This window comes from Uloborus diversus, chromosome 4, assembly GCF_026930045.1.
Source record: "Uloborus diversus isolate 005 chromosome 4, Udiv.v.3.1, whole genome shotgun sequence".
NCBI lineage: Eukaryota > Metazoa > Arthropoda > Arachnida > Araneae > Uloboridae > Uloborus > Uloborus diversus.
In genome coordinates, this window is record NC_072734.1 from 142,331,495 (window position 1) to 142,358,265 (window position 26,771).

At 31.5% G+C, this 26,771-nt stretch overlaps 1 protein-coding gene across 6 annotated transcripts in view; it reads left to right on the forward strand.

Annotated features, from left to right (window-relative positions):
• LOC129219638 (FK506-binding protein 15-like) overlaps nucleotides 1–26,771 on the forward strand; it is a 66,102-nt gene that overhangs the window by 24,502 nt on the left and 14,829 nt on the right. For all 6 annotated transcript variants that reach the window (XM_054853902.1, XM_054853904.1, XM_054853903.1 and 3 more), the window contains exons 12-28: nucleotides 1,884–1,938; nucleotides 2,723–2,836; nucleotides 4,624–4,783; nucleotides 6,947–7,032; nucleotides 8,999–9,217; nucleotides 12,780–12,878; nucleotides 14,824–14,918; nucleotides 15,009–15,111; nucleotides 16,629–16,800; nucleotides 18,458–18,594; nucleotides 18,682–18,765; nucleotides 21,185–21,241; nucleotides 22,632–22,742; nucleotides 23,398–23,490; nucleotides 24,812–24,943; nucleotides 25,837–25,944; nucleotides 26,027–26,099. In XM_054853902.1, the coding sequence (XP_054709877.1) occupies nucleotides 1,884–1,938; nucleotides 2,723–2,836; nucleotides 4,624–4,783; nucleotides 6,947–7,032; nucleotides 8,999–9,217; nucleotides 12,780–12,878; nucleotides 14,824–14,918; nucleotides 15,009–15,111; nucleotides 16,629–16,800; nucleotides 18,458–18,594; nucleotides 18,682–18,765; nucleotides 21,185–21,241; nucleotides 22,632–22,742; nucleotides 23,398–23,490; nucleotides 24,812–24,943; nucleotides 25,837–25,944; nucleotides 26,027–26,099 (1,898 nt within the window). The remainder of the gene's footprint in view (nucleotides 1–1,883; nucleotides 1,939–2,722; nucleotides 2,837–4,623; nucleotides 4,784–6,946; nucleotides 7,033–8,998; nucleotides 9,218–12,779; nucleotides 12,879–14,823; nucleotides 14,919–15,008; nucleotides 15,112–16,628; nucleotides 16,801–18,457; nucleotides 18,595–18,681; nucleotides 18,766–21,184; nucleotides 21,242–22,631; nucleotides 22,743–23,397; nucleotides 23,491–24,811; nucleotides 24,944–25,836; nucleotides 25,945–26,026; nucleotides 26,100–26,771) is intronic.

Consider the following 26,771-nt stretch of genomic DNA (forward strand, 5'->3'; position numbering starts at 1 on the left):
TGTCAAGATATCATCCCAGTTGTTATTTATTGTCTGATTATTAACTTTTTATTGTGATTCAGCAAACCAATACATAGCATTTACATTTTTGATTGAAACATTTTTTATGAGAAAAAAAGGGAAATGTTTTAAGCTACCTCAGATTAAGTAGAGCTCTGATTTAAAGGACTGGGATAAGTGGAAGTTTACTGTACTTCATCCTCATTGAAATGCGTATTTAATCATTGGATATGCATAGTCTTTCATAACATCTAGTTTATTTGAACATTAAATACTGAAGAGTTTTATACATGAAAAAAGTGAACAAATGTCTTTTATTTATTTTATTAAAAATTTCAAAATCCCTATCATTTTGCTCAGATTTTTAATTTTTTTCCTTATTGTTTTACAGTATTAAGCCAAACCAATTTCATCTCAAAATTTTCACTGTGTACCCATATACCGTGATTCCCTTTTATAAAAAATACGCAAAAAATGTAAACAAGAGTAAGCATATTCTGAAGTAGACCTTCCCCAATTACATAGTCAAAATCATTGTAATGGCTTGCGGATAATAGCAAAAAAGAAAGAGAGTTTAGAGTGTAAGAGATTTTTATACTTTTGTATCCCGTTAAAGTTATAGCAAATACTTTAAATATTGACCTGTGCCTTTTACAATTTCTGAAAAGTTATAAAATATAAAAATTATTTAATAAATATTCAGTAGCTTTTACTTTTCTTAACGGAAGAGCAAAACAGCAAATTACAAAGGAAAAAAAAAAGAAAAAAAACATAAGATGAGTCAAGGACCCACCCATTATATATATTAGAGTTTCTCAAACTGGGTGCTGTGAGTTGCCGCAAGAATTTGCGAGGGATGCCATGAAGGTTCCGGGTATCCAGGGCTTGGAAGGCTCCTCAAAGAAACTTATTACCATTACCAATACAGCAACAATGTTGACTTTACTGGAGAAAGAAACTATTCAAGTTTTCTTTCTCAAATGTTCAATACGTGAACTTTTTGTAATGTGGAAGATATCAAGTCTTAAAACTAATTCGTCTGTTACTCACTGTAACATGTCACGATCAATGGTCAGTCATCTCCCAACAAGATGAGGCACCCCTCTCCTCCCTTCATTATCTTAACAGACATTTCCCATTTTTGCAGTAATGAGCTTCCTAATCCTACTCGTTGGATTTTATGACTGATGATGAAAATCGCCTTTTTCCATGGCCCCCATGTTCTCTAGGTGATTTTTTTTTATGGTGTTACATGAAAGAGTGTGAGTTTGTGCCCCATGGGCCAGGTGATTTATAAGATTAATGCCAAAAAATCACAAGCAAATTTTAAAGATTGGTCATGGTTTGTTACAGCGAGTGAAACATTATGAGACTTTAGACTTGATATCTGCCGAATACAAAAAGATCCATATATCAAACATTTGGAAACAAAACTTGTACTATTTCATTTTTAATTAAAGTCAAGGGTGCTGTGTAAAAATTCTAATTCTTTAAAGGTGGCCAGGAGTCGCAAAAAATTTTTGGACCTCTGATATACATTTTAATTGCTCAAGAAGGCTACCATTATTACCAAGGTAGACAATCGAAAGTTATCGCTGTTTCTCCTGGTAAAAAAGAGGATGTTGTACTTTAAAGAAATTTACAAAATAATAAAATAAAGGATCAAAGGTGTGAGACAAAGCCTAGGATAAAAGTAAGGACCAGCACATCTAGAAATTTTGCACCATGAAAAAACATTAACTATTTTGACGGAGGAAAAACTGCATTATTTTAAACTGCACAATTGATTTAAACTGCAGTCAATAATTAAAACAGAAAACTCTTTTCTTTTTTTCTCCCCAAGAATTATATTTTAATAAGGGTTTTTATTTATTTATTTTTAGTCAAGAAGATAACATTCGAATGAGAGGAGCATCTATATCAGAACAACTGTCTCAAGTAAGTTGCTATTAAAGAAAAAACCTTCCTAGAAATTTTAAAAATTTTGTTTATTTTCTTCTAATTTTAACAATGTTAGAACAATTCATGCATGTTGATCATAATCTCAAGTGCTTAAAGCATTGAGGAAAAAATTTGCATAGATTTAGTCTTTTAATTAGCGTTAGGCAACTACTGTTCAGAAAGTAGTTAACTTTTAACTACAGTTGAACCTCGTTAAACCGCTTCTTGTCCACTAACCTGCATCTTTTTGAAATAAGCTGCCCAATAGTGGAAAATAATCTTTCAACTGCTGTGCTACTTGGCTGAAAAAAGAATAGTTATAATGCTAAAAAGTTTTTTTTTTATTATCGAGAATTCAATACACTGTAAGGAATGTGTCCTCAGAGAAAAATTTGAATCCCTGATGTAACTCTAAATGATTACATTTGATAAAAGGATTGAAACTTGATGTTTGTGACGTTGTATCCTTTTGAATTAGAGTTAGCAAGTAAAGCCGTTTGATAATTGTAATAACAGAGTAATGATGGTTAGTTTGCAGCAGGGTTTTTTTTCCCTTTGACTAGTCGTAAGTTTGAAAGTCTAGTAGGATTTAAAGAAAAATAGTTGTGGTACTATTAAAAGAAGTAAACCAAAAGTAGTTGATCTAGTTAATTACAAGTTGGTCACTGGTTAACCATTAGCTGCAACTAATTCTAGTTAATTAAGGCCAAACACTACTTTTAATATATGTGTACAACTGTAATACATATAAATGTAGTTATTACAACTATATTATTTGTAGAGTCCTAAAAAGGATAAAGCTCAATTGATATCACGAATGGCCAAAATGGGAACAGCAACATTACCTCTACAAGGTGCAGTTCCAGCTCAAGTTAGTAGTGACTCTGAAACTGAGGTGAGTGCTCTATTTTTAAAGTTAATATTTAATAGGATTAATTTGTATGACATATGTGTATATTGTTATCCATATCATTATTTTCTTCATGCTATAGTGAAAGTCTCTAAGTTTAATATTTAAAAGCATATATTTCAACAAAATAACATGGCTGTTAATTCTCTTGATTCCTTTTGGAAACTCAATTTTTATGCCTCTTCTGAGACTGCTAATGAAGTAAATATTTCCCAAATTTTCATTAAAACAACCAAATTCTCTAAAAATGGTATTTTTCAGTGACTAGAATTACAGGAAAAATAATACCTGGAGTAAAACGTTCACAATCGCCTAAAATGAAATCTTTCCATCATCGGTGTTTGTGAGCCAAAAATTTTGGACAGACAACACACTCTAAAACTAAAAAATTATTAAAAATAAGGCTTTTAAAATGTTTTTTTTTTCAATGATTTTTGTATGCACATTTGAAGATTTTTAATGGGGGGGGGGAGTCAAGCTTTATCATAGTTTCTGAAAATTTCAGTCTTCAAGAATTTTTACTTGAGTCCACTATCACCCCTTGCTTTTCATTCACAAGTGTGAGAATTGCATATGTCTGATAATTTTTTAAATGTGTTTATTCAATTTTACCTTTTTTTAAAATTTTCATTCCCCAAAAAATGTGACAAAACATTCTCAGTTTTTCTGTGAACTTCCTAAATTGTTGACTGCTGCAAGAATTTTATTATCACTTACACGAGGAAATAAACTTGTGTTCATTTTAAAACATTTTTTCAGCCAAAAGGTTGTAGTTTTTAAACTTTACAAAATAATAATAATCCAACGTATTTCCAACTTTCGGGTCAAGCCAGACTCCAGATCTTATGTTGAATACAAGAAATCCCTACTTTATTTAAAAAATCCTTTTTACACTCATTTTTTCCATCAAATTTATTCATGCAAAGTCTCCCTAATTTTATGCAAAAGTCTCCCTAGTTTACAACTTCCAATGTTGTGGCAGCTATTAAATAAACAATTAAACTACTATACAGTGAGGGATACAAGAAAAGGATCATGGGGGGTCATGACCTCTCCCCCCCCCTCCTAAACTGTCAACAACAATATACATCCTTGTGTTAAAACACTTTATGCATAAAATGTAAACGATTACAGTTTCTTTTCAATTCATTAAACATTTTTGAAAGTCAATATTTGAACTACTACTTTGTTTTATTGCTTATGAAATTAATTTGCAACGTTTATAACCATGGTGCTTTTTGTTAACCCCCAAGCAGTTTCAAAAAAATTCCGTCCCCAAAACCATATGTTCGTTCATGGGGGGGGGGGGTATTATTCTTCAGCATGACCCTCTCCACTCCCCACCCCCAAATGATTTTCTGTTTCTGCCCCTGCTACTATATAGGTATTTTTTTTTTTTTTATCAAATTTAAAATTTTTAATTATAGAAAAAAAGAGCAAAAATCATCAAAAAAAAAATTTTGTGAAATTCTGTGACAAATGTGTGACAGTTCTGTGAAATTCAAGAACTTCATGGAGCTATAATTTTTGTTCATTTGTAGCAGGAATTTCCTTATAATATAATTCAAGCAACATAATGATAATTGAAACAGGATTGGACATCTCTTTCACTGAAGCAGATATTTTGTTGTATTAGTATTTGTTGCAATGAGATTTCACTGTATTTTCAATTAAAGTGAGATTATTATTTTACGTACATTTGAATGCAAAATGAGTATTTTCATAGAAGTACATGTAATCAAGGCGTGTTTTGTTGATTTTTTTCATCTTAGGATGAACTTCCTCCTGAAACATCTCCTGTGCCTGTTGTTAGTAGTTCCAGAACCTCCTCTCCAAAAGCATTTACTAAACCTCGATCCAGAACTAATTCTGGTAACAAAAATATTGCAGTTACTCAGCCAACTCAACCTGTACAACCTCAATCAATTCAAGGTATAAACTTTTGAATGTATTGTAATATCAAATTTATATCAGATTTATCATTCATTTTCACTTTGAAAGATTTTTTTTTAAACCTCATCGTTACATTTCAATGCTTCATTGTAATTTTAAAATGTTATTACTTTTTTGTATTACTTTTATTTGCCATTTTTTCTGTGTCCAAATTTTCTGATATGTGAGCAGATTTTCAAGCAATTCATTTAATTCAACAATTTCATTTCAGGTAAATCTTTGTTTCTCATCATAACATATATGTATAGCAACACAATATGCTTTTTTTTTCCTCTTTTTCTTAAAATTTATAATATAGAACAATTAGATCAGGGGTGTTTGTAATCTGAAATTTCCCAAAATTTTGAGTTGCTGTTTCCCAAAATTTTGGGCTGACAGCACATTCTAAAACTGAAAAATTATTCAAAAAAATAAAAAAGAAAAGAAAATATTTAACGCTTTTAGGTTTGAGCTATTTCAACCGTATATCTTCCTTCAGATTTGGGTTTTTTGGCACTTTGCATGATTTTTTAAAAAATATTTGGAAAATGTGTATTTTAGTAATTTTTATTGTATCACATACTTCAAGATGTTTTCTTTCTTAATAAAGGAACTATTTGAATGAAATAAAAATCAATTTTTAATAAAATATTGTGGAAAAAACTTGACAAATTGTTTGAAACTAAAAAAAAAAGTTCTTATAAGAAAACAACATTTTTAACCATAAAAGTTTTTGAAGACTGAATTAAAAACTTACCTAAAACTTGAACTAATATCTGAAAATAGGTTTAATTTGTAAATAAAAATTATTTAATAAAATTTGCTTTTGTATGGTACATTTCAAAGCAAACTCTAATTTAATTTAAACCCCAATTCTATCACCTTTCATGTAGTTATTTCTGCCTGGTGCTGCTATCTATTTTTTTTTGGAAAGTAAAAGGTTTATAGAGTATCTAAAAAGGCTAGAAACATATACAACTCATACTTTTATAGCTAAGAGAGTAAAAATTTGACCCCGAAAGAATCTGGGGCTTAGTTAACTTCACCAAAAACGGCAACCCAAGTTACTCTTGGACATAGACCTCAAAGTGTAAAAGTGTCCTTTTTTTCAATGATTTTTGTTTGCATATTTGTAGAGTTTTTACAGGAGGAGGAGGGGAAGCAAGCTTCCTCATAGTTTCTGAAAATTTCCCACTGTCTTCAGGAAATATTACTTGAGTCCACTATCACCCCTGAAACAAATGCAGAATCAGCAATGTTACATTTCCAACTTTTAAATGTTGCAACTTAAGCATGTATTGTACAACATTTTTGAAAAACTGAATTTATAAATGTTGCTTTAAGCAGTATATGCAACAGAATAAAATACTATGCAGTAGGGGGTAGTAAAAAAACTTTTTTAAAAATTTAAATTTTAAGTTTATAAAAAGTTACTTCTACAGATCCAAATATGCCACAAAAGTTTTATTCAAATCAAAAAATATTTGACTATGCCACACCAGGACTAAATTTTTTAACTTTCTACAAAAAAAATCCTTTTTTCTGTGTGTGTGTGTGTGTGTGTGTTTTTTTTTTTAATTAAGGATTTTTTTTAATTAGTTGACTCTCATGTAAACAATGAAGTCAAACATCATTGTTAAAAAAAAATATTTTGCTATTATTCAATATTTAGGTCTCCCGCATAATACTCAAAAATAGAGATTTTTTTAAGTTACACTAAGAGACATGAGAGAGAAAAATGCTTCTGACACTATTCCTGCTGGCTCTTATGTAAAATGAGCTCCTGAATCTAAATGTGACTACTGTTTTCCCCTATCAACAAACCACTTTTTGGAAATGGTGCCTTCCTTTTTTTTTCCGGCAATTTTATGGCCTTTATTTTAATTTGGAGGAGAACAGAGCATTGTATAAACCCTTATCATTCTTCTGGAGGAGGTTCAAAATTCAAAAACACATGAAGATTTGAAGCAAGTTGGAGTGCCCCCCCCCCCCTCCGCTTTAAAAAATGTATTTAAAAAATCATCAAAACATTTTTTTTTCTGGTTTACTTTTCACAAAGTTCTTTATTTATTTTAAAAGGTGTTGATACACACAACTATGTTGTAAAAAGTAGAATGTGTTACAATCGGTTTGATCCAGTATTTTTTTTATTATTATTTTTAGGAAATGCTCCATTTCATGTTAGTCAACATTCTAGTCAAGTATCTCTTTATGCTCAGGCAGCTGTACCATTTCAACAGCCTTATACTGTAAGTTGTCAGTATTTTTGCTCCTGATACATTATTTTTATAAAATATTTTTTTACTTAATTTTTTCTAGTTATAAAAAAAATAAGTTGTTGATCCAATGAATATACTTGAATTATTTCTTTCCTATAAATAACTGGCAAAAGATTATTTTTGCACCAACTGTATATTTTAATAAGAAATATGTTTAGAGGTGCTTTTCCAACTAACTATTCTAATAAGTTACATGCATATAATTGTAGTATATCCCCAGATTCTCTGATGGAAAGTCATTTTTCTATGCTTGTGTAAAGTTTTTGTCTCTTTATTTGCTTATGTCTACTAGCAAGTTACTTACCCTGGTATAAAACTCTCAGTAAGCAAAATGCAGGAAGTGCATGTGAAATAATTGATTTTTAACACTTAAAATATTTTATTATTAATTTTTAATGTGATAAATTCTTCTTATCTACACAGGATCTGATTTATTCTTGAAAAGCTAAAGATATTGAGGGTTTTTAAGTTTATGACATCTATCATCCAATTTTCGATAATTTTGTATGATAAACATTTCAGAGTTTACCAACTTGTAAAAGAATATTCTCTTAGTAAACATGCAATATTTGTAAAGAGTATACCAGTAGTTTTTATGTCATGCCTGTTTTGTAGGAAAAGATCCAATTTCATGTGGTGAATAACTTTCCTGTCACCAACTTTCTTGGCTTTGTATAGTTGCAATTCTTGGGACAATAATGTGACATAGTCCTGACAAACACATACTATTTACTTACAACACAAACATGACTATATACAAGTGAAGTAACTTCTGAATTAATGCATCATCCAAAGAGGAGGATGTACTAACAACCAATGATGCTTTTTGGGAAGGGGGGAGTAACAGAAAGGGATACTATCCACCAAAATATTGGGGGGGGGGGGGTAATAGTAAAAATAATGTAATTGTAATGTAAATTGGTTTCAAACCACCTTTTTCTTTTGGTGAGTCCCACCAAACCCTGAGGTAAATTTCCCAAACATTTTCCCCTAACTACAGCATTGATACCAACCAAAGGCAGGTTTTTTTCCTGTTTTGGTGGAGGTCATTATAAAACGAAAGGGGAGGGGGCTCAAATGAGTAATGCAATGCAATTTGTTTGAAATATTGTTTCTCAAAATACAACTTTTGGCTACTTTAAAGGGGGGGCGGGGGTTCATGACGCTTTTGACCTTCTCTGAATCAGCCCCTGTTAACAAGAGAGTCAAAGTAGAAGTCATTAAAAGTATGGTTTTGAGTATTAAATAAATTCAGCAGTAAATAATAAATCATAATTAGTTTGAGCATGAAATAAAATATACGACTAATAATTAGTTATTGAAATTTGAACACAACAATCACAGTAGTGCATTTTAGTTTAGGATGTAAGATGTGGGAAAATATTTTTTTTAAATATTAACATTATAATATTAAGACACAAATATAGTGTATTGTTTTGTAGCCCATAAAATAAATTAATTGCATACTTCGTTAAATAAATCACGAAAATAATTATGAACAAGATTGTTAAAATTAAGGAGAAGAAAGTAGCAAAAACGACTTTTTTCTTTTAAAAAGTTGAGACAGAAAAAACATTGAAAGGTAAAAATCCTCTAGCTTATTATTTTTTTTTTACAGTAACTGCTTAAAAATAAAAGCCATCAATTTATTTGACAGTTTTCAAAATGATTTCAAACATATAAGAAATATTCCTTATGTCGATTAACCACTGGATGGATTTTCGGTAATTTTCAAGAGCTACATAAACATTATGAAACAAAGTTACATTTTACTGTTTAATTTTCAAAAATATTAGTGTCAGTAATCGATATATTCTGTGTTTAAATCTGTATATGTTCTAATTTTACAGTTATTTTATTATTATTTAAGATTATCTTGGATGCTATAATATGTATTTTTGACCATTTAAAACTCATTCTAATGATTTGATTTTAGACGCCAGCAACTACTTTTCCAACTTACCAGCCACAAATGAGTGGTCAGTACCAATCACCATTCCCTCTTTCAAACATTCCAGGCATGATGCCAGGCATTCCCGCTAGTGTAGCCGATGCCCATTTGCCTATGCTCTTAACTGAAACACGCAGCTATAACTCTGAAGTAAGGATGAGCCTCTCAAAAATTACTGATAAAGTAGACACAGTTTTGCAAAAGGTACGTTATTGTGCTTTGACTACTTTAATTCTTTTGTTGTCTCTTAAACTGGTTTGAATTTCTCTTGAGAGAAGTGCTTTATATAGCAATATTGTATCATTCTCCCATTTCATCATTTCTTAAGCTGCCAACTCTTCCGATTCATTTGGTAGACTTCGAAATTTTGATACCTACTCCTGAACACACGAATGTAGTATATGTGTCCCGAATTTAGATTATCACCTCAAGCTTTAAATGGATTGAACTATTCCATTGAGGACACAGGAAGGAGGAGCCTTCAGTCACCCCTATCATGTTTATAATTCCGTTGATGGCGTTGAACCATTAGGTGATGCGGCTATGGCAGAAATACATGAAATACACTGCCAGCTCAGTCAATTCCAGCCGAGGACTGCAGTTTCGTGCTTATTAGCACTCATCAGCCCGGTATAGGAAAGTGGCTGAGCTGGAGGTGGAAAACCTCTTAAGGAAGCCAAGAGTGCCAAACAAACTGGTAGCTAATACAAAATTAGCACTGACCAGACGAGTGACTGAAGCAATGGTTCGGTTCAACTCGAAGATTGAAGGCAAGGCAGGTATATTCAGTTATAGGGCTGTAACTTGAGGTATGAAGTATGAAGTGAAAAGGGGGGCGTTTGAAACCAGCGCGAGCACCGAGACCACAGATCTATTGTACTATCCCCGCTTAGACTACTAAAGGAGCCCCGTAACAGAAATAAATCTCAGCAGTTGCCTAACCGAAATTCTAGGCAATTCCCAGGGATCTACATAGTGGTATCCCAAGCCCGCACCCAGCCGTGCGGGGGGCCCGCTACGCGGACCCCCCGGGCGTCGGAACCTAAGGCCTACGGCTAAGAGGTGGGGTGTGTGCGGAGAAAAGTGGTATCCCAAGTGCTCAAATCTTTGTGCAGAGTAGAAGTCACATTCACATAGCACATGAATTGAGCTTTCATCAGCCATATGACATCCTCTACACGAAGGATTGTCGGTAACACCCATCAGATTAAGGTGCCTATTAAGAGAGCAGTGTCCAGTTAGTAACCCAACAGACTTCTTGATCTCATTCCTGCTCAAGTTAAGCAGTTCCTTGGACCTGAGCCAGGGAGGCTGCTGATTCAGAGTCTTGGCCTGTCTTTGAGACTCGGACTGAAGCCACAAGCCATATGATTCATCCATAAGAAGGTTCTCTGCAGTAGTCCTTACTGCATTGTAGGGCAGGCAGAGGACAGGCTCGGGTCCCATAAACGGTACATTGGAGCCCTGCTTAGCTAGCTGATCAGCCAATGCGTCACCTACAATGTCACGGTGACCAGGAACCCAGTAAAGGGAAACCCTATTACTGCCAGCTAGTCTTACCATTGCATTATGGCACTCCCAAACGGTTTTGGTAGTAAAACAGTTACGATTGCGAGCTTTCAACACAGCTTGTCTGTCAAAGAATATTCTGATAACATTCCCGCTTAGGCCTCGTTCTAGGCAGTTGTTTACACAAGTCAATATGGATAAAGTTTCTGCCTGGTAGACAGTAGCAAGCTTCCCTAAAGAGAAGCACAGATTAGTGTTATTGCTGCTGCAATATGCACAAGAACCAGTTCCAGACGCAGTCCTGGAACCATCTGTAAACCAGATTTCGTGTGCATTGCCAATGATATCCTGTACATCCTTCCATTGCTCTCTGGACGGAAACACAATGTTATAATTGGCATTAAAGCTGAATTGTTTTAACATCCAGTCAGAAGACATCATAAAGTAAGGATGCTTACTAGTCTTTGCACACAGTTTGTCGTACAGAGACAGGTAACGAGGGGACTTCCAGAGACCCATGAGCTTGAGGCGGTATGCACACAGAATCGCCTCCATTTCCACTTGCTTATGCAACGAAAGAAGGCTAAGAAGGAGCTCAAGGCTATGGGAAGGAGTAGTTCTCATGGCACTAGTGATAGTAATAGTAGCCATCCTTTGTACTTTGGCGAGGCAACCCTCAGCCGTTACGGTACAGGTTTTACCCCACCAGGCAATTGCCCCATAAGTAACCGTAGATACAATTACTCTAGTATAAACCCAATGATCGATTTTTGGAGAAAACCCCCAATTATTACCAATTGCACGTCTACAAGACCAAAAGATTCTCTTGGCCTTATCGGTAATTTGCTTAAGGTGAGAATTCCATGTCAAAGTTTTGTCAAAGATCACACCCAGGTACTTGACCTCACTAGAGTAGGCAAGAAGCGAACCAAAGAACTTAATTATCTTCAAGTCTTTGGGACGTTTACGAGTGAAGGGAACCAAATAAGTCTTATTCGGATTGACCGTAAGACCAGCCTCCAAACACCACTTTTCAATTTCCTTAAGGGCAGACCCCATGAGATTTGTAACAGTATCATGGAACCTACCCCTAATAACAAGGGTTATGTCGTCCGCATAGCCAATGTAGTGCAGACCTCTGCGACGAATTCTTTCCAGAAGTTCATCAACCACCAGGCACCAAAGCAAAGGCGAGAGAACACCCCCTTGTGGGCAGTGAGAAGATTGAAGGCAAGGCAGGTATATTCAGTTTTAGAGCGGTAACTTACTTGTATATACTTGCCTTGCCTTCAATCTTCGAGCTGAACCGAACCATTGCTCCGGTCACTTGTCTGGTCAGTGCTAATTTTGTATTAGCTACTAGTTTGTTTGGCACTCTTGGCTTCTTTAAGAGGTTTTCCACCTCCAGCTCAGTCACTTTCCTATGCCGGGCTGATGAGTGCTAATAAGCACGAAACTGCAGTCTTCGGCTGGAATTGACTGAGCTGACAATGTATTTCACATACGGTGTGTGCGCACCATCAAGTGCTGCCTAGAGTGGCAATTCAAAGCCTGTGACCCTGCCCATAGCGGCACCAAATTTGGTGAGAAATCACCAAATATCTCCTAGTTTGGCAACTTTTCATCATCACTCTTATCTCATGTGACCATCATTAAGGTCACATGACACCCAAAAGCCAATCAAGAGCCCTTTAGCTGTTGGATAATTGTTAATTAATATCTATATTAAACATTGATTTTCATGAAAATCTATGGATAAATTAATGAAAAAAAGTTTACATCTTGCTTTTATAATTGCTTGTTGAAAGCAAAAGGCAGTCTTACTAAAAAATTTATTTGCCCACTGTAACTTGTTTCATACCTGCAGTTAGTTGTGAGTTATGTGTGCAGTTTTCTTATATTTTTATCTTACCTCTTTTTTTGCCTAGGAGTAGCTCCTTACATCAATCCATAATTGTAAATAACAGTTAGACGTGGATAAAATGATTAAATTTTCAAGCCAATTGTATCTATATTCACCAAACTTTAAAGCTTCCGAGACAGCTTTAAGTAGACCTTAAAGTAGAAAATTAGTAAGAAGGTGATTAGGACTAAATATTAGAGTTTAATTATACTTTTTAATTTCATGAAATAACTTTCAACTCTTAATGAAACTTCATTCTTGCTTCAAAAATTAGCATTAAGAAGTTTTCTCAGTTGTGTTGAAAATCACAAATCTACTTTTACTCCATAATAACAAACAATTTCTAATAATTAGGTTGATGATTTGCGTTCTCAAGGAAGATCACCAAGTTCAACACATGTGCCTTTCATGGAAAGCTCAATATTAATGCAAAACATTGAAAGAATTATACAGGTATGTTTATTACAAGATATTAAGTATTGAGCAATATGAAATCAGTGGAATTTTCAAATCTTCTAAGCTCAAAAATTTAAAGAAAATTTTGAAAATGACTTCAGATATTCAGATTTAGTGTCTGCTATACTTGATATGCTTGCCATCAAATGCTATGATATACTACAGAGATGTTGAAAATTCTGCAAAACTTGCTGGAATGTAGAGACATATGCTTTTGATGGCCTCCTGAATTAGTTTTAAACTCAGCTGTGGTTTGGTAGTTTGTGGTAACTTTATCTTTTTTGACCCCACAAAAATAAGTGACTGGGGTTGATAAAAGGATGGTTGAGTAATCAAGCAATTCTCATTGCCTCTGGGTATGGGTATGCCCAGAGGCAATGTGTATTCTGAGCATATATAACCCAGAATGTGCTCCCCAAAGTGCTCTTTCAGACCTTTAAGTGCTCTGACATTCCAACGGAGTCATACTGCATCTTGCCTGAACCATAATCTTTATGGAACCCTGGTCACTTAGGATTACAACGATAAGACAATGTTTCAATCACAGCTTTTTTCTGTGGCAGTTTTTCTATTGATACCATTGAAGTAAGAATATTAACGATTTCTTTTGGCTCCAAAGTGATACATAAAGTATAAAGGTAGATTGTTTTCCCTCTCAAAAATCAGCTAAAATGGTAAGGGAGGTGGGGGGCAAATTCCTTCAATCAAAATTAATACTCTTAAGCATCTTAAAGTAAAACATAGATCGTAATTATGTAACAATGTAATGAAACAGTTTAAATTTCTAGAAAAAAAAATTGTTATATGTAATTTAAAATGAAGAAAGACAGAAAATTCATTATATAGCAGAAGCTTGCAATCTTTCCTGGAAATTTTAAAGGAGCACATAATCACACACAGTGTTGTGGCCAAAAAAAATCACGGGGGGGGGGGGGGGCATGATCCAACTTTGGAGGGGATATCATTAGTTTTGATCCCTCCCTATGCTCAAAAAAAGGAAAATCTCTAACTTATGAGGGGGAGGTATATCCGTAAGTTTCCTCTCCCCTTCTTAGGATATGCCCCTGCACACACATAAACATCGCTAGTGAAGTACTGTTTAGATGACATCTCATTCTTTTGACATTTACGTTTATATTTTATTTCATCAGCCTTAATTCATTTATGACCAGTGTAATGATTACTATTTTTGCCTATATGCTGCTAAGTTTCAAATGTGCCATCCCTTTCCCTTTTCTGATATTATCAAATTTTCTAATGTAGAACCCTTTTATCTCTGTTTTCCTCTGCATTATAAGATAATGAATATTTTGGAAAAAACTTATGACTGGTTTTACTAAAAAAAAATAGTTCATTCTCCTAGTCATATCTTTGATCGTATATATTTTTCCATGCTGTTGTTTTTGTCTTTTTCTGATAATATTTCAGTTTTTGAAAGTATAAAGCACTTTCATTGAAAAAAAAAATAACTTTTCTGAGAAAAGTCAACTTGGTTAAAAGTTTAATATTGCAGTTTGCACTTTAAAATCTATTGTTTATATTACAGTAAAACCTGTCTCTACAACGATACTGTAGGGCCCAAAAAATATTGTTATAGACAGTTTGATTATTTATGCTGACATTTTTCTGGGACCAAGGAAAATATTGTTATAGACATGTTTCACTGTATAGTATTAAAATCAACCGTGCCTGAGTTTTGTGATTATTTACTGGAGTGTATTTTTTTTCTTCCTGTCTTTCATTATTATAGAACTAGTGAAGGCACACCAGCTCTTGAGTTATTTTAATTTCATCAATATATGTTAATTATTATTTTTTGTAATTTTGACGTTATTAATTTTTCTACTTAAATACTTATATCTTCTTTTAAATAAACTTGTACAGTCTTAAGAAATGATGTATTTACTAATTGATAATGATTTTGATATTTTGTTTCTTAAAGGAAAATAGCAGGCTAAAAGAAGATATTGAAACAAAAAATAACAAAATCCAAGCTCTCAATGAAAAAATCTGTGATCTCTTTCAAAGAAATCAAAGGTATGAATTATTGTATATGACTTAATTTTAAGGACAGTATATTTACATTATTCTTAGAAAACCATTTATTCCTTCTTTTTTTACCTAAAGGTTTTTTGAAGAGAGTAGTAATATGCTTGAACAAAGAAGTGATTCAATGCAAGCTGCTTCATCTCAGTCCCATGCGAAAGTTCTAAGTTTGGAGCAACAAACGGTAATTTATGATTTATTTTTAATATATTTAAAAACAAATGTTGCAAAACTTTTGTTCATTTTTCTCCCCCCCCCCTTTTTTTTTTCATTTCAATAAACTGAGTATTTTATGTTTTAGTATGTTTGTGTAAAACTTATGATTGTTACTTTTCTGCAATACAAATACAAATGTGACAACCAGCAACAGGCTCTTGGCCCAGCTAGGCTAGTCCTAGTCAATTTATTAGTCCCCAATGAAGATCAAGGGCCCTCTTAAAGCTATCCACCCCTTTGCTCCTTACCACCTCTTCTGGTAAGCTGTTCTAAGTGCCCACGACCCTACTAAAGTAGTAGTTTTTCCTAATTTCTAGGCTAGCCTGAGATTTGAATAGCTTAAAACAATGACCCCTCGTCCTGCTTTCCGTGCAAAAATTTAATCCGTTGAACTCATTCATTTTGATAAATTTAAACAACTGAATCATGTGCCCTCTCTCTCTCCTTTGCTTCAGGCTATATATATTAAGCCTATTAAGTCTGGTATCATAATTTAAATCTGAAAGTCTCCTTACTGCCCTTCTTTGAACCCTTTCCAATACAGAAATGTCTTTCCTCAGATAAGGCAACCAAAACTGCACAGCATACTCCAAATGGGTTCTTACTAAACGCCTATATAGAGGTAGAAGAACCTTCTTATATTTGTTTGAAATAGATCTCTTGATAAACCCAAGCATTCTGTTGGCTTTGTTACTTGCAATGCTGCAATGTTGACTAAACTTGAAGTCCTATTAAGATGCCCAGATCAATAACATTTTCTGCCTGACTAATGGTTAAACCTGTAAACGATAACTCGTACGCTTATTTCCATGACCTAAGTATAGCACTTGACGTTTCCCTACATTAACTGCCATAAAGATTCTTTCATAGACTATGTATTGGAGTCTTTTAGTGTAGGCTGCAGCAAGATTTTTTCAGTAATGTGTGTCAAAAAAAATGTGTTGTGTACCTTAATTTAAAGAACAGTAGTTTATTACTTGATAGATTGTCGAATTATGACATCTAAAGAAGGATTATTTTTGAATGCAAAATTTAATTGAAAATGATTATGTTTGCATCAACTGTAGTTTAGGTGACAACTTTTGGGGGGGGGAGGGTAGCAAACTCTTATTTCTGCTTTTTTGATCAATACTCCATATAAAAACTAGAAGGAGGGTGGCTAAAAAGCAGCAGTTTCAAGATTTACCCTGGCAAAAAATTGTGAAAATTGAAGATCCTGTACTGATTTAGTTTCCTCCTTCTAAACTAAAGTATAAATGAGACTTAAATGTGCAGTGAAAATTGCAAACATGTGTTTCAAAAGTTGAAAAGTGCCTTCTTGAGGAGGCTTAAGGAGAAATAACTGACTGTTCAACTGACTTTGTGCCATTTCAGTGTTTTGTTTCTTATAATTTAGTTTTTTCAAAGTTTTTTATTAAATTATATCATAGTTACAGAGTATTATTTTAAATTTATTTTTTAATTACTCAAACCCGTACATTTTAGATGAAACTTTCATCTGAACTTTCTGAAGCAACAGGAAAATTGACAGCACTAGAAACTGAACTTGAACAGCGTCAAAAAAAAGAAGCTGAATTGCAGAAAAAAATCCTGGAAATGGAGAGGGAATCAAAGCGACAGGAAGAACTTTTAAATGAAGCAAAAGAACGTGTGAATGGTAAAAAAAAAAAATTCCTATCAATTACTTTGTTTTATTTATTTATTTTTTTTAGAAATTTTATATTAATAATAATGGATTGCTATTGATTCAAAAATAACTTCTCAATACATTATATTTCATTATCATTCTTCTTTCTTTTTATTTTGAGTTTTTTTGTGAAAGTCTTAGAGACATGTCTTTCACCTTTTCATAACAGCAAGCACTTAAGGCATTTTAAACTCTGACTGAAATTAGCTTACAAAAATGCTTGTATAAAACTTTTTTCTTACCACAAAAAAATTGTGAATATTTCAAAAAGCATATTATAAAATGAATTTTTTAAAAAAATTATTATGGTGTTATTTTCATTTTTAAAAATTACTTGTTGTCTGTGCTGCCAAGCTGGTTGCCTTTTATGTATCTTTTTAAGAAATTTGTCTTTTATGTTCAACTGCTTTTGGGCAGCTGCTCTGGTTACCATGATAAAAATTAAAAAGAAGTTGCCTGTGGTAAACTTCTTTCTGGATTTAAAATAAGCTTTCTTCCGCTATGAGATTTCTTGCCATAACATTAGGCCTATGATAAAAATGCAAAAGTTCTCTCAGCTACCTTCCATCAGAATTTCAATTCGACCATCTTTAGTGAACAGTTGATTCACCTACATATGCTGAAAGCATATGCCTGCGACAGTATTTCTTATGCTCAAAAACTTTTTCAAAAGTATCCTGTGGCAACCCCTGAGAGAAATTTAAAATGTATCAAAAAGAAAATGTGTTATTTATTCATCCTTCTATGTGTGGGGGAACAGGTAGTTCATATACATGTGTTGTAAACATATGCAACAACGTTTGGTCTTTTTGTTTTCCTCAATAACTTCTATTTCTACTTTGTCTTCATCCTCATGATCATCATTACGTAGGAGGATGTGCTTCACTTCTATCGACAGCATTGCTAATTGCACATTTCACGAGAAAGATTTAACATCATTTTTGCTCATTCACTTTCAACTGAGGTGTCTTAACCCTCTCTTATAACATTAAGCAAATGTTTATAATATTGGAGCAAGTGCATATTCTCTTAAAGTAAGTCCATATCACTTTGAAGAGGACAGTTTATATTTTCATTATCTAAAATACACCATATTTTAGGCATGTTTTTAAGTTAAAAAACTGTCTTATGCACTAGAAAAGACAGTAAATGTTTTTTAAGTTTTGCATTCGACTTGTCATGAACAAACTAAAATTTCAGGAGGCTAGTACATTATTCATTGTGAATCAAAGACTCCTGAAAGAAGATTTTAATCTTAGATAAGCTTTAAAAAAATTCTAACTGCTTAAATTTTGAGGCGCTGATTGTGATTTAATAAAACTTTTCGTTTACTTTAGGTATGAATCTTTGTTTCTTAAACTATGTTTGTAGAATTACTACTGAAAGTTTGTTTCTTATGTTTTTCAATTTAATCATTCTATTTTCAAAAAATGTCTTAGTGTAAAAGAAACATGGTAAAGATAATGTTTCCCATTTGAAAATGTATATTTTAGTCCTTTATGCATCCTATAATACAATCATGTGTTTTAGTGACAAAGTTAGTTTTCCTCTTTTCTTTATTTGATGATATATTTTCAAATTGAAATATCTTTCTGGTCTGTTATAAGATATGTATTTATTTATTTAGATGCTGAATCAGAATTAAATTCCTTGAAGGATGAGTTGAAAAATGTTAAACATGAAAAAAGGCTTCTTTCAACAAAACTGGAAAATGTTGATGAAAAGTTTCAAGAATTGCAAGAAACTAAGGACTCCTTAGAAAAGGTTTAATTCATAGTTCTTATCATTTTTAGAACTGCTATTGTTGTCCAATACATTTTGTACTAAGTTCTTTTGTATAATGTTTCACAGCTCTTATCTGAAAACCAAAAGAAACTGCAAGATGTGAAATCTAAAATGGAAGAAGAATTGAGTGAAATAAGAAAATCACATGAAGTAAATTGTTACTTTATTTACCTCTGATATACAGTAAAATTCCTCTAATGCGGACACTAATGGGACAATTTTCTTTGTCCGCAATAGAGAGGTGTCCGCAGGACAGGGGTTTAATAATGTTATTTGCATTGGAACTGGGAAATTAAAAATTTCCCTCATAAGAGGGGTGTCCGCCATCGAGGGGTGTCCGTTAAGAGGGATTTTACTGCATTTTATTTTGAGAGTTGCCCCCAAAATTGTTTTTCTATGTACTTATTTAAATACTGCATCATGTGTCAAATATAATGCAGAATTTTAGAATGTTCAAAACTTTTTTTCCCTTTTTAAAAAAAATTAAGGGCATTTTTTTCAAAAAGTATTTAAGTTTACAGGGATGATTGTATTCTTGAGACTCAACTGCAACCCAGCATACATTCTAAATGTTATCCTAAATAAGTCAACATAAGAAACTCATTACATTAATGCTAACCTTAAAATCCATTGTAAAAATTATATTACATATTTATGTCACAGTAACTACCTTGTGCTTGATTTCTTTTAAAAAATTCAGTGTTGCCTTTTATGTGCAAGTATTTAATTAGCTTTTTATAAAATCAAAACAACTTTTAAGCTAAAAAAAAAAATGCAATAGCTTTTTTTTTTTTTACTTTTGATGAACTGCACATAAAATATTATATTCATAGCTTGATATATAAAGTCAATTTCAAATAATATGCACAAACAGAATTTCACTAAATCATTGTGTTAATGATTATGAGTGAATAAAAGTAATCATGGATAATCATTATAAAATGAATAATGTGTTTCTGTGCGGTATCTTTTTCCAAAATAAACCTGAAATAAACTTTGTATAATATATCTTTAAAAGATTGTAAAATCAATAAAACTAAATACTGTAAAAGCACTTATTTTTGTGAGCCAACACAAAAATGCGGTTACCAGTAATTTTGCAGGCGGAAAAATTCCTTTTTTTTTTTTTTTAAACAAAACTGAGAGTTTAAAAGTGTGCCGCAAAAAAATATTTTAGAAGTCTTAAACTAATGGGCTGATGGGCTCAGGAAAATCGTGAAAATTAAAACCTCATAAAAATAGGATGCTTTTACAGTCTTACAGTACTTTTACAGTACTTAATCATTTTTTTTTTTAAAGAAGTTTGCTTAAAACAGTGTGTTATGTATTTTTCCCACTCATAATTGAATTTAAAGTAATTGGAATTAAATTCTATCCTGTGGTTGGATTTCTATTTTTAACCATTTCGTTTAACTATTCATAATTTTATTTAACTCTTTGTTTCTTAAAATGCTTTTCAATTTTAAATACCAAGCTTTTCCATTCTTCTATACAAACAAGTTTCACGATCTTTTCTTTTTTCGAGTTATAAAATTTAGAATAAACTGAGCAATGAAGAAAATGCTTTCAAAACCTGAATTTGCCGTTTTCTTTAAAAAAGAAAAGCTTCCTGCAATTCTCTCAAAAACTTTTGCTCTAAATTTAATATTAAAGACTTTTTACTTTTACTTACATATTGTTGGCCCCATTTAAGCAAATACTGTCGATTCCATCATATAATATTCAGTTAAGCATGGCATTTGATTATGCGGGGAGATGTTTTTTACCTTACCAAAATAATAACACTTGTCTTAAAATGTGGTTAAGTTTTTAAAATAAGCTCAATAAAAACCAAAATAATATAATCATTAAATATTTGTATTAAGTAATGCACAAAAATTTTTAGAATCTAAGTAACTTGGAATAATCACAAAATCTTTATTTTGGCACCATTTGCCCTACATAACTTTTTTAAAAAGTCCATTATAGGAAGTGCGTGATCTAAGTGGTACAGTTTAGTATCTCTTGTTCCCCCAACTATGAAGAAAATTATGAAACCCAATTAGGTGTTCAAAGTGCTCATTATTCTCTAGTCAAATGGCTATATTTTGGCTATTGTATTTGCTGGAAAAAGAATCACCTTCCTTTAAAAATTCCAAAGCGTTATGGAACCCTCTGCTCCCAACACAGTCCCGAAAAATATGAAATAAAATGCTAAAAAAGTATCTTATGTCGTTTCATGTTTTAAATTTTAATAAAAAGTATTATTCAACACTTTTCTCAGTAAAAATATTTACAAAGGCAGACTAATCTTACTAGATTCACTGGGGAAATTATTTGGTTCAACAGGGATCTTTAACATTGCGTCGATGGGGAAGTATTCGGTTTCAAAAGATTTTATTCTTATAAGCGTTGTATTTGTTTATCCATTATCTGGTTAAGTGGGGCTGACAGTATATGCTTTGTTTTGAATGTTTATGGCCTAAAATTTCATTAAGTGAAAAATTAATGTATCATATGTTCTTTTTAATCTGAATTTTTCTGCTTTGCTCTTCTAAAGTAAAGTTTAATAATTTTAATTATTTTTTAGCAAGAAATTTTAGTATACCAAGACAAATTGAAAAGAAAACCATCAATAGCTGATGTAGTGAGTAAAATATTTTTATTCGTTTTTGGGATGTTATGTATTTAAGCTTGGTGTTATTCAGTAAAGGCTCTGCTTTTGAAATGAAGGCCAAATTTTTAAACATGCTTTGTCTATAAGTGAAATTGATCTTTAACGTAGATGGTTTTTTTTTCCATATAATTATGTTGAAAAACTAGATGTATCCACTAAACATGACAAATTAAAAAAAAAATCTGTAATTCCAAGAAAAATCTTTTTTTGTTTGTGTACTTTCAAAATAAAATTTTTTTTTAAAAGAAATTATGCAAAGAACCATTCAAAATATAATAAATCAGCATGAACGTGCCACTGAACTATCTGTTAGTGTTCCTTCTGATCTGTAATTGCTATTACTCAAGGAAACATGTGTATCAGAAAAAATGAGTCGCCAAAAAAGGGAATTAATCGCATTTACTTCACACAATCGAGGTTCTAGAGCAGCACTTCTCAACTTTTTTTTCCTTGCAAGCCCCTTCCAAAATCTGAAAGAAGTCGAAGAACCCCTTGTACGGCAAGTACTAATAAGTAACAAGAAAAAAACCATGTACAAGAAATTTGTGGAGTTTTTTTTTAGTTTGATGTTGTTTAAAAGTTCCTTACGAGAATGAAAACACAATCACAAAATATAGGAGTACAAGCATTACTACCAACTGAAATGATATCTAGAAAATGAATGCAAACCAAATTCATCAAAGAACAAACCATGCGAGTATTCTTTGTTGAGCTTCTGCCAATTTTAAAATTACCTCTTATAAAAAAAAACATAAGCTTTAATTTCAATCGTGCATCCCTGTGAATGCTATAGCCCCCCCCCCTCCCCCCCCCACAAAGAAAAGCACTCCTAAAAACATTTGTTTAAAATTTTTCAATGGCACAGTCAGTGTAACTCCTTTGCATTGTAAGAGCAAAAGTTGCAATAAGAAAAGGACAAAATGGAATTTTAGAAAAATGTTTTTAGCTTCACACCCCCATATACCAAACTAAATTTGCCTCATTTCATGAAAATTGACCACATGATCTTGGCTCTGTGCAAGTCAGAGACGAATACATGCAAACTTTCTGCTTTATTGTTAGTAAAGATAATAGAATGTACCGTGCAAAAGAGTTTAGTCTTGAATTCAAGAACTTAGTTGTTTGGTGTATTTGTCATGCTAAACACATTTTCTAAACTTAGTTTCTGTAAATGCTGTTAACCTTTCAGTGGGAGCATAATCTTCTGCAACACTCTCTGAGTACCAAAGCAATTCCAGTTCAAATTAAGTGAAAATTTGTGCATTGTTGATTTGTATAAGGAACATACACAAAACATGCTCTGTTTTAGCAATAAAAAATTTTAACTGAATTTCAAAGCTTTTTTTTTTTTTTTTTTCAGAACCCAACAGAACAAAATGCTGATGAAGTAAATACTCTTAGGAAAGAATTGGAGGAAATTTTAAAAGAGAAAGATAATATGCAGTTGAATTATCAGACTTTACAGAAAAGGGTATGTCTTTCTTGGCTACTTACTATGTTTGTTTTAGGTCAAAATTTAAAATGTATTGCAAAAAAAAAAAAATATGCTTTATTACAGGTTAGTTTTGAAATTGCTCAAAACAAAATCATTTTTATTATGCTTAACCATATTATCATTTATGTATGTTATATATTTATGTACAAACAATAATGCTCATTTATTTCAAAGTTGTTAGTACAAAGTTTAGTACAAAAAATGTCTTAAGTTTTCCCTTATAATGAAATAGTTTTAACCTTTCTGGTTTCCAGGAGAAAAGTAAACAATTAGTCTATTTATAACAAAATAGAAATTTGTTTAGTGTAAAAATATTGAAATTTGAAAATTTTGCAGTTTTATCATACAAAGTTTTGGTACAACATCAATAACATTCAGTCATCAAAAACATCATTTCCATTAAATATGTTAAGTTAAGCTCGCAGAATTTAAAAAATTCAGTATTTGAAATTGTTTTTATTTTGAACTAAAATATATTATCTCTTGTGTAATATTTTTTATGTTATTTTTATTCATTAAGATTTATTTTTTTAAATCACCAATTAGTTTCATTACAGTCAACATAAATTGTATTCTTACATGTACTTGCATTTGGCAACAAAATGAATTTATCACTAAATTTTGATTGCAGGTGCATGAATATGAAAAAAATGCTACTGTGTCTGCTGATAAACTTCAAGAAATGAAAACAGAACTTGAAAATTCTTTAGTGTGGAAGAAAAAGGTGTCTATTTATTTATTACTTTATTCAAAGGATGAATAGTTTGACATTTTGTTTTTTATTCTTATATGTATTTGTTTAAAAACTATTTTTATTCCCTTGATGATTTTCTCAGAAGTTTAAAATTATTTTTTAATTTAAAGTTATTTATTTGACTTATTTATACTATGCAATCAAAAACTAGATGCCCAACTTTTTTTTAACTAGATATCTAAAATTGTTTTGTTTGCTAAGAAAAAAAAGAAAAGAAAATGAAGGAAATATTAATGGGATGCAAAAATGTGTAATGTCTGCAAAAAGAAAAATCTATAAGATACAAAAAGATTTATCACCTGCAATTAAGTGAAATAAAATTATAAATGAGTAGTATAAAATAGCGCCTTTTCGATGGACAAACTTCAACATTCATTTCGATGATTCATTTGGATGGAACTTCAACAAAATGTCCACAAATTTTCGAAAATGCAGAATCAAAAGTTAGACACAAAAAGAGTTATTGTTTGAAAAAAATAAAATAAAGTAAAATAAAACAGTAATAATAATAATATCAACAATAGTAATAACATCAGTAATTGCTAGTACAAAATATACTTTCTTTCAATTGTCTCTAAACTTCATCAACTTGCTCAAAAATCGTGTTTGTGAAATAGAAAAAAATTAACAATAAGATGTAGAAAGAGTTAATCAGGAGGTTGTGAAAATATTTATTGTAAGTAAAAAAATAAATTTACTTAAATTGAAAAATAAATAAAGACTAACAAAAAAAAAAAGAAGAAGAAGAAGAAAACTAAAAGCGAACAATTAAACAAACATTAGTTTAAAACTTATTTAATGACCGTTAAGAAAAAAAATTATGAAAAGACCGGCGGATAATCCGACTGCCGACAATGGAAAGTTTACTGTATTTAAAAGCACTATAATTTGTTTTAAATGAAATTGTGCTTAAGTGTTCATTCACTGGTTAGTCTATCCTATATCTTAGTTTTGCTTTTGTGAATTTTTAGTGAAGCTTTTGTTTGCTTGTTAATGTGTTTTGATGAAACTTGGATCTAAATTTCAAATACATTTATTGGAGATTAATAAGAAATATAACAAAAAATTTTTTAAAAAAATGACAAAGGTTTTTCCTTTTCTTTTAAATTTAATTTAATTAATAAATTCTGCTATAAAAACAGGGGTTAACCTTTGTTTTATTAACAATAATATTGCAATAGATATTATCTTTGACTTACTTGAGCAACATAATTTCTCTTTGAACTTTAGTTCAATAATATTATTTTATGATTCGTTCTTTTAAAAAAAACATAATTTCCTTTAATTTTAGTATGAAGTATTTTATGAAAAGACAAGAGCGTTAAAGGATCGGTATGAAAATCAAATTATAGAATTGATGACTGAAGTTAAACAATTGCAGTCTGTCAGGTCTGTAACTACTTCTCCTGATTTTGCTGCTGAGGTAATTTTTATTTTATGTTAAAAGCGTACAACTTTTTAAAATTGAACATTTCCTTGTACATTCTATGAAACTTTTCAAAATGTCAGCTTATAATATACTTTAAAACCTTGTGGATTCCTTGTATGTACCAAGGATGGATCCAGAAATGTTTCAAGGATTGGTTTTTAAACAAACCTCTTACTATGCATTCGGTTTGTTCATACTTGGCGGGAGAGGATGGGCTACCATAGTATTTCATCTAAAACAACTAAAATATAGAGATTTATCCAAGGATATCCCCAAAATGTTTCAGTTGAAAGAGGTAGTCTAAAATTAGGCTTTAAAACTTCAAATTTTGTGATAATTTCGGAGGAAACCCCTCCTGCAAACATCATCGAAGTTCATCTAAAATTGCTTTTTGGTTCTTTAGTTTCGAAAAAGAACCGGAGGAAGGTCATTGAACTCATAAAATTCCCTAACACTACCTCTGATATCTAAAACCATGTCTTTAAGACTTAAATTACCTAGAGCAAGGCCCCTAGACTGCTCCTCCTCCTAACATTGCCAAAGCTACTCTACAGTTGCCTTTTTGAAACTTCAATTCTGAAAAGTTTCCAGGAGGGAGATTCAAACCCCATTCCGTTCCTTTCCATCATCAAAAACAGCCTACACTTATATTTGAGGACTTCAATTCGGAAATAATTTGCCGGTGCCGGGCAGGGCCCCTCGAGGAAGGTTTGATTGCCCTCATTGCCCCCTTATATCTGTCCTTGGTATGCACATTTAATTATTTTGAAAGAGCCTTTTTTACACACGTATATAATTCTTAAAAGCATTTTGCTTTTGTTCACCTTATTTCTTTACTATCAGTATTTTAAAAAATCTTTATCAGTGTGTTCTTTTTAATTTTCTAGATAAAAAAGGTTATGAATATTTTATACAAGCTTCTACAAGGAAAATTTGAAGCAAATACACCTTATACTGGCTCCAAAGTATTAGAAATGACTTTACAAGCAATAAGGGTATTGTTAACTACATATTCTTTCTCTTTTTTCTCACCTGTGTTTTAAATCTTATTAACTCATGAATATATTTGTACTACAGGGATTAACCATGCAGATGCTGGAGATGAAAAAACGTTCTGCTTCTGCATCCAGTGAAAAAACTGATGAAAATGGTAATATGTATTTTTAATTTTTGGGCAAAATATATTTGAATCTGAAGTTAAGAAAAACAGTTTCATTGTACAATACACACTGGAAATAGTGTGGTTGCATTAAACTACACTATTGTCATATTCTTGTAAACAATGACAATAATTTGCCATTTATTTCAAATAAATGTTGTTTTGTTAATCAAAAAATACAATTCAAATTGCAAAAAATTATAAATTAAATAAAACAAAATAAGGCACTTCATAGAAATATATTTAATATTTTATTAAAGTCTGAAACTTCGTGTGTACCGTTTATGTTAGTTGATTAACTAATTATTCTTATTTTGTTTAAATAAATGAAGATTTATTTCTGTTATAAATATTGAAAAAAAAAAAAATCTGATGTGTGCACCACATGACTTCCTTGTATGCGTAATTTATGATTGATGTTTTATAAATATCTCAAAAAATTAATATGTTTTAGCCATCATGAAACTTTCTATCTCTCTCATGAAACTCTATATCTGTATTATGAATTCTTGGATCAAATGTATTGTTCAAAACTTTTGTAAATTGTAATTATTTTTAAAATTGTATCTTGTTACTATATTAGCTATTTTTCATCCATATAAGATTATGAAAAATGTTTCCATCTCTTTACTGTGACAGATTAATTACTGGCCAAAATTTCAT